General features: G+C 45.2%; 4 protein-coding genes across 4 annotated transcripts; 3 read left to right on the top strand and 1 right to left on the bottom strand.

Moving 5' to 3' along the window:
• Positions 1 to 83: 83 nt before the first annotated feature.
• Positions 84 to 1,436, top strand: BDB00DRAFT_883333 (kinase-like domain-containing protein; the record flags this gene model as incomplete). Its single annotated transcript, XM_053128222.1, is given in 4 exon segments — positions 84 to 174; positions 305 to 564; positions 667 to 1,345; positions 1,357 to 1,436. 4 exon segments carry the CDS (start codon positions 84 to 86, stop codon positions 1,434 to 1,436), a joined length of 1,110 nt encoding a protein of 369 aa, XP_052979055.1.
• A 615-nt stretch (positions 1,437 to 2,051) lies between these two features.
• BDB00DRAFT_826440 (DNA-directed RNA polymerase II subunit RPB2) lies at positions 2,052 to 7,081 on the bottom strand. Its single transcript, XM_053123720.1, has 10 exons — positions 6,948 to 7,081; positions 6,691 to 6,834; positions 6,493 to 6,553; positions 6,222 to 6,387; positions 6,021 to 6,133; positions 5,788 to 5,938; positions 4,904 to 5,707; positions 3,877 to 4,830; positions 2,646 to 3,800; positions 2,052 to 2,564 (listed from the first exon to the last, which is right to left on the bottom strand). The coding sequence occupies exons 2-10, from the start codon at positions 6,731 to 6,733 to the stop codon at positions 2,349 to 2,351; spliced, it is 3,663 nt and encodes a 1,220-aa protein (XP_052979054.1). The 5' UTR covers positions 6,734 to 6,834; positions 6,948 to 7,081; the 3' UTR covers positions 2,052 to 2,348.
• A 39-nt stretch (positions 7,082 to 7,120) lies between these two features.
• BDB00DRAFT_826436 (uncharacterized protein) lies at positions 7,121 to 8,867 on the top strand. Its single transcript, XM_053123719.1, has 5 exons — positions 7,121 to 7,462; positions 7,563 to 8,060; positions 8,138 to 8,241; positions 8,314 to 8,491; positions 8,628 to 8,867. The coding sequence occupies exons 1-5, from the start codon at positions 7,142 to 7,144 to the stop codon at positions 8,703 to 8,705; spliced, it is 1,179 nt and encodes a 392-aa protein (XP_052979053.1). The 5' UTR covers positions 7,121 to 7,141; the 3' UTR covers positions 8,706 to 8,867.
• A 5-nt stretch (positions 8,868 to 8,872) lies between these two features.
• On the top strand, positions 8,873 to 13,946 carry BDB00DRAFT_826432 (uncharacterized protein). The gene is made up of 10 exons (XM_053123718.1): positions 8,873 to 9,245; positions 9,371 to 9,787; positions 9,915 to 10,883; positions 10,948 to 10,996; positions 11,086 to 11,139; positions 11,217 to 11,951; positions 12,023 to 13,120; positions 13,188 to 13,361; positions 13,444 to 13,542; positions 13,608 to 13,946. The coding sequence occupies exons 1-10, from the start codon at positions 9,057 to 9,059 to the stop codon at positions 13,649 to 13,651; spliced, it is 3,828 nt and encodes a 1,275-aa protein (XP_052979052.1). The 5' UTR covers positions 8,873 to 9,056; the 3' UTR covers positions 13,652 to 13,946.
• Positions 13,947 to 13,987: the final 41 nt, after the last annotated feature.

Genomic DNA, 13,987 nt, shown 5'->3' with positions numbered 1-13,987 from the left:
CAACAACGGCAAAAATAATTTTATCTTTCTCTCTTTCTTTCTTTCTTTCTCTCTCTCTACTCTCTCATCTCTAAAATAACCCAATGTCGCTAGAAGGATGGGATGTCAGGATAGGCAACAAGTATAAGCTCGGCAAAAAGATTGGGGCAGGCTCCTTTGGAGAGATTTACATTGGTAATTGCTCTCTTCCTTCCTTCAAACAAACCTATCTTCTTGCAAATAAGATGACGAGGAACCAATCGTTGCAATCAAAATATTTCATTCTTTCTTTAACGGTGTTTTTCATTCCCATTTGATAAAACAGGAACAAATATAATGAATGGCGAAGATGTAGCCGTCAAACTGGAGAGCGTTCGTGCGACGCACCCGCAGTTAGAATACGAAGCTCGAGTGTACAAGACGTTGGCGGGCGGTGTCGGTATTCCATTTGCACGGTGGTACGGCAAAGAAGGAGAGCATAACGTGCTGGTGATGGATCTGCTGGGCCCGTCTATTGAGGATCTGTTCAACTTTTGTAAACGTCGATTCTCGTTAAAGACGGTGCTTCTTTTGGCTGATCAACTGGTAACATAGAATTTTTTCTCACACACATGTATATACCGGATATATACAGTGCACATCTGGAAATATGTAAGTGACCTAACTCCAATCCCTCCCACGTTTTAGCTCTCACGAGTGGAGTACGTGCATTCTAAAGGCTTCATCCATCGAGACATCAAGCCGGACAACTTTTTGATGGGAGTCGGAAAACGGGGCAATCAGGTCAACATGATTGATTTCGGCTTGGCGAAACGATACCGTGATCCCAGAACCAACACGCATATACCCTACAGAGAGAACAAGAACCTGACGGGCACACCACGATACGCGAGCGTCAACACACATTTGGGCATCGAGCAATCACGACGTGACGATCTCGAGTCGTTGGGGTACATTCTGATCTACTTTTGCCGCGGCATCCTGCCCTGGCAAGGGATCCGTGCACGCACTAAAAAAGAGAAATACGACAAGATTATGGAAAAGAAAATGACAACGACCGCCGATGTATTATGCCGTGGATTGAACCAAGAGTTTGCAATATACCTCAACTACGTACGGTCACTGCGCTTCGACGACAAGCCCGACTATTCCTATCTACGCAAGCTGTTTCGAGATCTGTTTGTGCGCGAAGGCTATCAGTATGACTATGTCTTTGACTGGACGCTCAAGAAGATGCAGGAAAAGAAGATGGTGGATGCGCAGCAGGCTGAACTGCGACAGCAGCAAGTACAGCAGCAACAGCAGGCACAGCCATCACGGGCAGCAGCAGTCGGATTACCTGCCCATATGCGTCATACAGCCTCGAGTCAGCAACAGGCACAGCAACAACAGCAGCAGCAGACAGCTCAGGTGAAACAAGAGTATTATCCTCAACAATACGGATACGCTGTTGGTAAGTTTTTTCTTTTCTTTCTCTCTCAGTGCCGCAATTGGGATATGCTGGCTGCTGGCACATGGGTAACATGTTGGTGTCTAAATCGATAAACCGGACTGCTAGGTGCTCGAGGCTTGAGAAATCCACTCAAGGCAGCAGCCGCAGAGAGCAGCGATCCATCGTATATCCCACGAAACCCGGCCAAATTAGACAACACAGCAACTGACCCAACATTTGCTCCACTCCATGACCCACACCATTACCCGTACATGCACCACGGCGCTCCGGCAGGTCCATCATGGACAAACCAGCCTGTTGATCGCAAGCATAATATGCAATCGTCCAAGCAATACCATTTGATGAACCCGTCCTCTCGGCTGTATGATGACTGAGAAAGAGACGGCAATTGTATGTAATATTCCCTGATAGCTCTGTCTTTTTCTTTTTCTCTCTTCGAAGCCTACTCAATCCCCCGACACACCCAAGCACAACAGCTCATATATTACAACGATTACCGTCTCTAGCACTCTTTTTTTTTTCGTCTAGCACCACACACTCTCCCATGAGATGGATTAATATGCGCAACTTCACAAACAACACCTTTCCTTTCTTTTTTCAAAGTAATATATGATACAAGTGCTTTTTTTACCTATTTTTTTGTGTTCTTTCTTTTCCTTTTAAAAACGATTTACAATCATACAATGAGAGGGGGAGGGGGGAACAGGAAAAAAAAAGTCATTTTTTGTTGTCTTATATAAGTAAATATGAATAATTGCAATGTTTTTGTGTGTGAGTGTGTGTGTGTGTGCTTGTTTGGGGATGTTGTGGATGGAAGTTGCTTTTGTTGTTGTGTGAGAATAAGTGTTTGATAAAGGTGAGCGTGAATGAGCGTTTAGAGGTGAGAGGGCGGGAAATGATATAAAGTAAAGGTTTTTTATGCATCTACAAACATGCGAGGTGCAATGTTCATGGCCATCAATTCTTGGAAGAGTAGCTTGCAAGCATAGGGGATGTGGATAGCCGACACACGTGTCTTGTTCTTGCATGCTCTGCATTCAAAGTGGTTCTTTTTCAGGTTGGCAATAGCCATCAAGCCACAGATATCGCACACATGCACACGGTATGCATCCGATGCATCAAAGAGACGTTCCTAGAATTAAAAAAGGCAGTACATATACCACATAAGTACCTCGCATCGTCGTATATACAACACAAAACGAATAAAATCTACCTTCAAAAACTGTGCGACACCGTGACTGATCATACAATCTCTCTCCATTTCACCGAAACGGAGACCACCATCTCTCGAACGACCTTCGACCGGCTGTCGCGTCAAGATCTGTACAGGGCCTCTGGCTCGACTGTGAATCTTATCATCGACCATGTGCTTCAAACGCTGGTAATACGTAGGACCAACAAAGATCTGTGCATTCAGCTTGCGACCAGTGAATCCATTGTACATGACCTCGAAACCACGCTGTTGGTATCCTTGCGCTGCCAATGCCTGCGAAATAGCCTCGACGGTGACCTCTGTGAATGGCGTGGCATCACCTTCGTTACCCGTCAACGTCGAGACCTTGCCGAGCAAACACTCGATCAAGTGACCAATGGTCATACGCGACGGAATGGCGTGCGGGTTGATAATCAGATCAGGCGTGACACCTTCGGCCGTGAATGGGAAATCTTCTTGTCGATAGGTCATACCAATTGTACCTTTTTGACCGTGACGTGAAGCGAACTTGTCACCAATCTGTGGCACACGCGTGGATCGTACGCGCACCTTGACGAACTTCAAACCATCTTGGTTTGTTGTCAGCATCACTTGGTCCACAATACCCGTCTCAGTGCTACGCAACGGCGTGGATGTGTCTCGCTTGTTGTGTGTCTGCTGACGCTGGCCTAATTCCTCAGATTCTGTTGCAAGCGGTGCGGTCTTGCCGATGATGATATCATCGCCCGAGACACGTGTGCCCGGCGCGATCAGACCATCTTCATCCAGCTTTTCGTAAGTGCCGTGCTTTAAGCGCGTCGTGCTTTCGCGTGTGGGCTTTTCAAATTCTTCCATGAGCATCGTGCCGGTCTTTTTTTCGGCATCCATGTAGGTCCGGTAGAACAAACTTCGGAACAAACCACGATCAATACTGCCCTGGTTCATGATGACGGAATCCTCTTGGTTGTAACCAGAGTAGCAAAGAATGGCAACAATGGCGTTTTGGCCGGCAGGAAGTTCACGGAAACGGAGATATTCCATGGATCGCGTCGTCGTCAGAGGCTTTTGCGGATAGTACAGGATGTTTGCCAGCGTATCCATACGAATCTGATAGGTAGTGAGGTATACGCCCATGGCTTGTTTACCCATAGCAGATTGGTAGGTGTTACGAGGAGACTAAAATTTGATATAATAGCGGTTAGTCACCACATCTCTGGATGACAATGCTTGCATTATCTGAGCTTATGTTTACCTGGTTGTGATCTGGGAACGGAATAATACTGGCACAAATACCAAGGATCATACTTGGGTGAATTTCACAATGTGTCCATGTATGAGAATATGCACCGGTCTGACTCTTTACACGACTAGCAACATCACGGGCTTGCTGCAATTGTGTACCATAGTTGGTAGCCTCGTGCGATTCTGCCAAATCCTCGGGTGTCATACAGATCATGGCCGTCTCTTCTTCCGCAGCATCCAAATATTCAATCACACCATCCGAAATCAGGTTCTGCCATTCATAAGGATCGCCAGGATCTTGCAAACGCGTCACCTGTTCTCTTGTCAACAGCAACTGCTGGTCCTGTACCAAGAACAATGGACGGCAGCAACGACCAGCATCGGTATATATCCGCAGTTCACGTTCTCGAATATCACGCACAATACTGACTTCGGGCGAAATATCGACAGACCGTCTCATTTGGCGCAGGGAGTAGATCAATTCTCCTGGGTCCCGATGGACACCCACCCAGATACCATTGACAAACACCTTGGTGGCCGATGGGATACTTGTGGGTGCCAGTTCCATCAAGTTCTCCATACCCCATTCTTCCAAAAATTCCAACAACGGATTTGCTGCCGAACCGACGGAAATGTATGACATAAGTGCCAAGTTCTTGACAAGACCACATGCTTGACCTTCAGGTGTTTCGGCAGGACACACGAGACCCCAATGCGTGTTGTGCAGCTGACGAGGTTTGGCGAGCTTACCATCACGACCAATCGGCGTGTTACAACGACGCAAATGGGACAGTGTTGATGCAAATGTGTATCTGTTCAACACCTGCGACACACCGGCACGAGATTGCATGGCCTTCTTTTGGTCACCCCAATTACCGGTAGCCAGCGAATACTTCAAGCCGTTGGTGATTGTGTTTGATTTGACAGCCAGTGTCAAATTAAATTCTCGACCAGATTCGATACACTTTTTTTTTTGAAAAGTTTCATGTGAGTATAACTTTGGAAACAGCCGTACTACCATCTCAATATGTGGTTACCTTTTGCAAATATTTGGAAACATCCTTTGTCAATTTTTTAAAAAGAGTACGGAACAGACCAGCCATCAAAGGACCTGCCAAATCCATGCGCTTCTTGCCATAATGATCACGATCATCCAATTCACGTCGCTCCAATGCTGCCAACAACAATCTGTGGATCATGTAACCGAAGAAGTATGCTTTACGTGTCTCAGTCTTGTATTCGGTACCCACGTGAGGCAGCAACTCCTTTTGCAGAATTTCGGTGGCATACTTGATACGTTTTTCACGCGTAGCACCAATCGTTGAACCTCTCTTGCCAATGAAATCCAATGCCACATCCTGGTCCTGAATCACAAATGCTTCTTCGATGGACGGTTTCAGCATTTCGAGCATTTCATAGTCGTTTTGATCGTAGCAAATGTGTGACAAGACGTCTCTGTCGGACACCTGACCCAAGGCTCGGAACACGACAACAATGGGGATATCGGAACGAATGTATGGCAGCGTGGCACGGATCGATTGACTGTTGGATCCACGTTCAGCGGACGATCGCATCATTTTGATATAGAGTGGCGATGGCTGCTTGGAGCCCTTTTCGGGTGCTGATCGAATTTCGGCCGTGTATTGTACGTTGGATGGCGGTGCTTTGGCAAAGACGTAGACTGTGTTGGTTGCCATGCGCTCTTGCGCAATCAGCACCTTTTCAGAACCGTTGATGACAAAGTAACCACCCATGTCGAATGAACATTCACCAAGTTCGTGAACTTGTTGTTCTGGCATGTCGTGCAGAATACAATATGTTGATCGAAGCATGATTGGAACCTATATTATAAAAAGAGCCAGAAGCCAGTTAAGTTCAACAGAATCTATAGCGTCTAATTCTCTTTAAAAAATATTCTTACCTTGCCAATAAACACTTTGGTCATGGCTGGTGGTTCGCCACCATTCTCATCAACGAACTGATCATTAATATTTTTGATGGGATTGTCTGGATCTTGTGGCGCAGCGATTTGTGTGCGTTTGCTCATATCAACATACAGTGGTGATGCATATCTAATTGATATCCAGTATCGTTTCAGCACACTTGCTTCATTTTCCCCATTTATTCCCTACTCCACACACTATGAAACTTTACGTCAAATTTCGAATACGAGCTTCCTGTGGAAACATGGGTTGTGTGCTACCGTCTGCTTCCGTCATTGTGGGCTTGGACAAGTAAATTTGACCGAAATCGATGATGTATCGTTTCTAATAAAGATAGTAGTGCGAAAACCACAAGAATGATCGTTAATATTACAGCACGCCAACCATCATCTAGCTATTAAATCCTTCATACCGAGACATCGCCATCGCCACCAACGTGTTGCAGAACCAAATTTGAATTTTCGTCAACAAGTTCTTGCATGGTGTTTTGAACGAATTCATCAAAGGAATCCAGCTGCTGACGCACAAGACCCTTCTCTTCGAAAAAAGAGCTGATCACAGTCCAGCAATCTTCTTGTCTATAATTCCAGTATTAGTTCGTGTTCAGTCTGCAGTTTCACTCCATCCCACTCGATCAAAAAGATAAAAAGTAGAAAACCGATCGAATTTTATAAAAGGCTTACGTGATTCTGTCATCGTAGTAGGCATCGCCCATGGCCATTTCTTCCTCTGGATCGAAATACTCTACATAGTTATAGAAGTGAATAAACGCAAAGATTTGATGATTTATTGAAAAGGGTAAAAAGCTTATTAATCATTCTGCGCAGATACATGTCAAAGAACAATGTGCGCTAGATTTATAATACGTATATAAAACTAACCAGTTTCCGCCATTTGGTAATTGTCTTCATACAAGGCTGCCATTTTTGCTCAAGATTTGGTTTAATCGGTTCGTATATTTTTTTTTCGTTTTATTTGGTATGAAATGCAAGACCTGGTGTTGTTGTTGATAGGGTTGACCGTTCCTTTTTTGATAAATTCGTCGTAGTCAATTATAATAAAAGTCGCGTGCTGTCAGTTTTTCTTTTCGTGATTGGCGATTTGCTAGAACTAAAAATTTGGATTCGATTTACTGTACAGGTTCGAGCACACAAGTTAAGAAAAAATAAACGGGGAAACCACACAAAGAAAAGAGGAAGAAGAGCAGCAAAAGGGTTGAGAAAGATTCGCAGCCAACTTTCAAAAAAATCCGGTAGCGTGTGTGACACGTCACTTCTTCCGGCCTAAAAATTTCTCGGTTTCTGCTGTGCCCGCTGCAATGCCTTTATCAAAATGACTTCTGTCACTGCGACAACTGTGACGCAGGGACCAGCCAACTTTATACGCCACTACGCTTCACAATACTGCAGTAACTGTCAATATGACCACAACGACCTGTCACAACACCTAGCATCGGATCATTTAGATACTATTCTGAATGGATCTGTGAGATCTGCCTTTTCCCAACATCAACACCCTGCTTTCGATAAATCACGTTACAAATATTATGATCCTGTCGTTGACTCCGATTACACTGAAAACCAGACGTGGAAACAAGTTAAAGATGGTTACGATCAAGCGAATATACTTGAATGGGCTGTCCAAGCTTGTCCTGTAGGTTGTTTTACTTCATATGGAAAAAAGGAATAGCTCGATATCAACTTCTTTTCAATTTATCGATATCCAAAATAACTGTTTCGACTACCACTACTAGACATCGAAAATACAGCACTATCTACCCCAACTTATACCCCCCACACTCTTGATCCTTGACGACTATGACATAACATATAAGATCCGAGGTGTTCATATATTACAAGAAATTATCAACAAGATTAGCGACGAGGGCAACGTGCCGTCGCCATCAGCAACAACAACAAAAACTACTTCATCTCAATCATCAGCGGTGCTGGGACGTGGTGGGGTAGACAATGTACTCATTGATACACTCTTTAAATGCCTGACGTACCTTTCAGACGATTCCCATCATCCGTTACTACGAGCTGCTTATCCATGCCTTATGGATTTGATCTGCAAGACGAAACCGGCAAGGAGCAAGGAACGTGCTCAATTATTTGAAAAAATCATGGTCAATGGTATTTTACTTGGCTTAAAATTGGGCAATTATACTGTCACATTGCGTGAGATTCTGCTTGAACAATTGTCGCGTGTTTATCTCGAGCTGGGCGTGCTGGGTGTTCAATATCTCAAGGTAGGTTGTCAGCCTTGAGAATATTGTCAGTCAAGAATAGGAGGGAAAGCGGGCAGGGTTAACCTGATTATTGATAGGTGACAATTGCAGCATTGTGCGATGCACTGACAGTACCAGCTGTACAACTGAATAGGGTTGCACTAAAATCACTACAAACATTAATACATGTCTGCTGGCCAAGGTAATCACTTTGTCGGTGCGCTATTTTGCAAAGAAAAAGAGACCATTTTAACAACGAGAATGTAACAATCAGGATACCCGGCTGCCATGGTATTATAATAAAAGGATTAGCCACATCATGGAAATATTACTACAGCGACGGTAACAGTAGTGGCAAGAATTCAGCAACCAATCAGCAAGAGCAAGAAATGTGCAATCTTATTAAGGAAACCTTCAAAGTGTATCGGTCAGCGTGCAAAGGCACCGAAAATGTACGTTTTCCTTTTTTCGGGGGAAAGCTGGGAATTGATTGTTCTTGGCTGGGACCACATATACAATGAAAAAGGCAGCAAGCACAAAATCAGCTTACGTACATACATGAGACTAATACATTCTACTGTTGCACAGGCTGATCTTGATGCATTACTACTGTACAATCGCTCGCTCTATGCACCGCTTGTTGGACAGCAAGACATATCTCTGTAATTCCACGACATCAAAAATTTAAACTCTATGTACATGTTTTCTGTACTCTAAATGCAAAAGCTTATCAATGGTTGCAAAAAGTGGTGAATTTTCGGCCAAATGTTTTGGCGGCCTGGTCGAATTTAGACCGACCCGAATACTGCTTCTTTGTACGACGAGAGAAACCCATTTTAACCCATCTCAAAACAGGAATTCGCATTTCTCTTTTTACTTTCTTTTTTTCCCCTCCTCATTTTTTAATTACTTAATTAGAGAGTGAGAGTGAAAAGAAAGGAGGGGGTTAGACAAACTTACAATTATATATACACGCATACCACACGGAATCCTTTTACCGACTGAGAATAAAGAACAATGAAGTACGTCGCAGTGTGTAAGGCATTATACGACTATGATGCTCGCACCTCCGACGAAATCGACGTTCACGAAGACAATGTCCTATACATTATTGAAAAGGAAGACGACGACTGGTGGCGAGCCGAGCTAAAGTCTGGCAATGGCAATGGCCCCGTGGGATTAGTCCCAGCAACTTATCTCGAAGAAGTATGTGACGATAGAGAAATTGTGTGTGTGTGTGTGTGTGTGTGTGTGTGTGTGTGTGTAAATGTATATGTTCCTTACCTTTGTTTGACCGTTTTTTCTCACTAATGCCTGCGTTTAATAAAAAGTGTGAACCGATCGGCAAAGTTCGTGCAGAATACGATTATGATGCTCAGCATGAAGAAGAATTAACGTTCAAGGAAGGACAAGAATTGTTTGTACTTGAGCGCGATGATCCCGACTGGCTCCTTGTACGTTTGGCGAGTAACGGTCAAATTGGTTTGGCACCGAGTAACTATGTCGACACTATCGCAAACGCTGCAGGTGGCGGCATCGATCATGCCAATGCTCGTGCAGTACCAAATACACCAACAGCAACTGCAGAACCAGTATACGAAGAAGAGGAGGAAGAGGTGCACCAGGCAGCAGCACCTGTACCAGTCCCAGCACCACCACCAGCAACACATTCTCTTACACCACCACAGGGAGGAGCAAGATCGTCGCCGATTGCGTCGCCAGCTGTTACGCCTGTGTTATCTCATACGGTATTGTGTTGGAGTTTCTTCTCAGTTGGCTGGTGAAGTTGGTTGGCTGAATGATGTCGATGAATCATTATTAAACAAGACAACTAACGGCTATTTCGACTATGAATGTGTTTGAATAATCTATTAGACAGGAAGCCGGATTGAACCATCCACAGAAGACGAAGCACAATCATGGACTGTGCATGAGTACGATCCTGCCAAGAAAAAGAAGAAAAAGAGCAAGGGTAATCTGCTTGTGGGCAACGGCATGATTTGTTATGGCAGCGAGACGGACAAGACTTTGCCGGTACAGCAATATCCCATCTTGGACGTCACGAAATATTTGTTTGACGGCAAGAATCTGCATATTGAAGTCTCAGGTGACCGTTCGGCCGTTCTGGATCTTCAAGCTTCCTCCAAATCCGAAGCCAAAGCCATTCTTGTCAAAATTACAGACTCGCGAACGATTGCTCAAATTGCCGCAACACGTCTAAACGCCGCTTCTAATACCGGTCCTTCATCACCGGCTACTGCAACCCCAGCAGCATATCATCAAGAGCAGCAACATTATCAGGAGGAAGAAGAACAGCCTCCAGCCATGCCTGCACGACCAGGACAACAACAGCAACGACAACCAGCATCGCCACCAGCCTGCGATCCGAAATGGGGTCTTGTTCAATTTGCATTTGAGGCTGAAAGTGGCGAAGAAGTTTCTGTGGACGAAAACGAGCAGGTCTTGGTGGTGGATCATACTCGAACGGATGGTTGGTGGCGTGTCGAAAAGACCAATGGCAAGCAAGGTTTGGTGCCGGAAACCTACGTGGAGCTGCATGATGATCAGCAGCATAATGATGATGACGACAATGCAGCTGCTCTCGAACAACAAAGATTGGAGGAGGAAGAACGCGCAAGACGTGAGCAAGAAGAAGCCGCAGCACGGCAACGGCGTGCAGATGAAGAGCGACGACGGAGAGACGAGGAAGCTCGTCGCGCAGCTGAAGAGGAGCGAAGGAGGGTCGAAGAAGACGAAAGGCAAAGAAAAGTGCAACAGGAAGCTGCTCAACGTGCAGAAGCGGCAAGACAACGACAGCTCCAGGCAGAAGCGGAAAAGCGCAAGGTAAACTAGGACACGCTTTTGATGATTATAGGAACAGTTATACTTAATAGCGCAAAATTTATAGAGCTTACAGCGAACCTCGACATTGCCAAGCCGAGCACCCGGTGCTGCAGGTAAGGAACAAAGCATTACGCAGTGATACGGATAATAAGAACGAATAGATGAATGTTGATTATGTAAAAAAACATCCATAAAACATTAGGTGCCAACGGTCTCAACCGTTCTCAAAGCGTAGCAGCACGTCAGGATCTGCCGAGTACGTCTATTCCAGTTATTTTAAAGTGTGTTTGTCCAGTATACAATGAAACTTACCTATGACCTGTAATTTTACAGAACCTGAGGCATCCAAGTTGCGTACTTGGACTGACCGCAGTGGCGCTTTCAAGGTCGAAGCCCAATTTTTGTCACTATTTGAGGGCAAATTCCGACTACACAAAGCGAACGGTGTCAAGATTGATGTGCCAGTCGAGAAAATGAGTGCTGAGGATGTCCAGTGGGTTGAGCGGAAATTGGGGCGTAGTCTTACAGGTGGCACAGCTTTGGCCGAGTTAGCACCCGAGAAAACACCACCCATGCCCCCACGACCACAAGCACAAGCAACAGCGTCATCATCAGCTTCTCCATCAGCAGCAACAAGATCTTCTGCAGCTGCGGGTCCATCTGGTTCTTCTTCCCGTGCGCCTGTTCATGAAGAGCACGCACAGCCAGTGTTTGCCAAGAAACAACAGAAAAAGACGAACCCAAACTGGGACTGGTTTGACTGGTTCATGATGATTGGCGTACCTATGGAAGATGCGCTCAAGTATTCAGCAACGTTCCAATCCGATAAGCTTGATGATAGCGACTTGGCCGATCTCACACATAAGCGCATGAAGACTCTGGGAGTTAAGGAAAACCATGTGCAGCGTATTGAGCGATATCTGGAAACTGAAAAGCCAGAGCCACCATCGGATGACGAAAGCGAGGAGGTGGAGCAACAGCGACAAGCTAGCACAGATCACATGCAAAATGACGAAGAGATGGCACGACGACTTCATCGTGAAATGAATGGCTCAGATGCACCCAAAAGTAATACTTTAGATTGCGCTAGATATTATGTTGTACGGACAGTTATGATTGACACATATATCATACTTTAGCATCCACACGGTCCAAACCAACGCCCAGCAACTCGGCTCCCAAAGATGTCCATCCAGATTTGCTTGAGTTCATTGGTACTCAATTTACTTCTTCGCCTAGCACAAATAATCAATCAGCGACAGCAGCAGAGTCATCATCTAGTAAACCCAAAGGCGATCTTATTGGGTTTGAGGATGATGCTTGGGCGCCTCGTGAGTCGACGCAGCCTGCCAAAGCATCACCAGCAAAGCAACCTCAAGCTCCCTTACAGCCCACCGCGGTTGCACCTCCTCCAGCTCCAGCTGCCCCGTCTCCTCAGCAGCAACCTCCGCAGCAACAGCAACAACAGCAGCCAGAAGCTGTGGTACAGCAACATACACCCCAGCAAGTGCCTCAGCAGGCTCAATACCAGCAACCTCAATTGACCCAGCCCCAACAGCAGCCGCTGCCACAACAACAAATCCAATATCGACCGACCCCACCGCAACAACAAAATGTTTCCATGCCTCCTCGACAACGCCCTGTTTCCATGCTCAAGCATACTGCAGACCCAAGTCTGAGTCGATGGCAACAACAGTCAAACACTGGCAATCAGCAGCAGCAATCATTGCAAGGTCAGCCTACGGGTGGCCAGTTACAAGGCCAAATGACTGGTAATAATGTAGGACAAATGCAAATGCAGCCTACTGGACAAATGGTATACGGTCAAGCAACAGGCCCAACCCAGCAGCTACAGCAACAAATGTACAGCCAGCCAACAGGTCAAATGCAACAGCAATTTGTCCAGCCTCAACAAACACAGCAATACCCTATGCAAACTGGTCAAACCATGTTGAGTCCTCCTCAATACATGCAGCAGCAACAACAACAACAACAACCGCAGCAGCCACAATGGCAAGCACAAATGCTGCAGCCTAATATGACCGGTATGCAACCTATACAGCAGCAGCAACCTAACCAAGGAATGATGTACCAACAACCTATGGCAACGAGCACGGTTCCTTTGGCATCGATCCTCCCCCAGCCTTTGCAACCTTCTTCGCAACCAAGCCAACAACAGGCGCATATGGGATATGTTGGTACTCAACCGACGGGTGTACGCAATTGGGTGTCTGCAAGTATGTTTAGTATCTTTTCCCTTAATTGATCGTGTTCAGTATGTTTAATTCACCGCGTAAAACATAGCTCCTGACAATCCATTTGGATCACCTATGGATTCCCCTGGTCCCTTAAGTCCTCAACGCACTGGCGTACAATTCTCTACACCCAATGACAATATGTTCACTCAAAGTCCAATGCAATCACAACCGACTGGCTTCTTACAACCTCAGATGACGGGTGTTCCAAGTAACCAACCTGGTTAGTATTCTAGGAGGGTTTACTGGTAAAGAGAGAGAGGGGGATGTAATCTTACTGACCATGGATGTATATACGAATTTAGATCCTCTTGACAGGTATTCCGCTTTTAGAAGCATGTCTTCGCAGCCACAACAACAACAACAACAGCCATCTATATTCACTCCAGCTGGATCCATGGCTCGTAAGTAGTGCTATATTTAAACCTGTTTCCAAATTTACGGTACTAAAAGGAACAAAATTTGCTAGATGGTCAGTCCGCGTTTTCTAACCAGCAAAACCGTGGATGGTAGGATGCACACATGCTCCACCATTCACGAAAACACACCCAAACTTCTATATTAATCTTTATAAACAGTAATTTATACTCTCAACTCGCACCCCTTTGTTTCCTTTTCGTTACCTCTATAAACTAAAGTGCTTCTATAAAAGCAGGCTCTATGCATCACTAGCTATACTTTGTTCCCTTCCATTTTCGCGATATACAACAGCACGAGCGTGGTGATGATGATGATGATGATGATGATGAAAAAGAGCCTTTTTTTGGGATTTGTTTTGGTGGTGATGGAATCTCTATTATAATTTTAAATGTACAAGCACATAATACGTCTTCTTCCGCCTTTTGACTT

Source organism: Zychaea mexicana (assembly GCF_025766255.1).
Source record: "Zychaea mexicana strain RSA 1403 chromosome Unknown BDB00scaffold_43, whole genome shotgun sequence".
NCBI classification, from domain to species: Eukaryota; Fungi; Mucoromycota; class Mucoromycetes; order Mucorales; family Lichtheimiaceae; genus Zychaea; species Zychaea mexicana.
Note: the sequence above shows the minus strand (reverse complement) of the source record. Positions and strands in the feature narration are given on the sequence as shown.

Coding starts and splice junctions, on each gene's coding strand:
- BDB00DRAFT_826432 (XM_053123718.1), top strand. CDS start 9,057: ATGAAGTACGTCGCAGTGTGTAAGGCATTATACGACTATGATGCTCGC. Junction 13,121..13,187: donor ACGCAATTGGGTGTCTGCAA/GTATGTTTAGTA, acceptor CGTAAAACATAG/CTCCTGACAATCCATTTGGA. Junction 13,543..13,607: donor TCCAGCTGGATCCATGGCTC/GTAAGTAGTGCT, acceptor AAAATTTGCTAG/ATGGTCAGTCCGCGTTTTCT.
- BDB00DRAFT_826440 (XM_053123720.1), bottom strand. CDS start 6,733: ATGGCAGCCTTGTATGAAGACAATTACCAAATGGCGGAAACTG. Junction 4,831..4,903: donor TTTCCAAATATTTGCAAAAG/GTAACCACATAT, acceptor CAAAAAAAAAAG/TGTATCGAATCTGGTCGAGA. Junction 2,565..2,645: donor GTGTCGCACAGTTTTTGAAG/GTAGATTTTATT, acceptor TTTTAATTCTAG/GAACGTCTCTTTGATGCATC.
- BDB00DRAFT_826436 (XM_053123719.1), top strand. CDS start 7,142: ATGACTTCTGTCACTGCGACAACTGTGACGCAGGGACCAGCCAACTTT. Junction 7,463..7,562: donor GGGCTGTCCAAGCTTGTCCT/GTAGGTTGTTTT, acceptor TACCACTACTAG/ACATCGAAAATACAGCACTA. Junction 8,492..8,627: donor CGTGCAAAGGCACCGAAAAT/GTACGTTTTCCT, acceptor ACTGTTGCACAG/GCTGATCTTGATGCATTACT.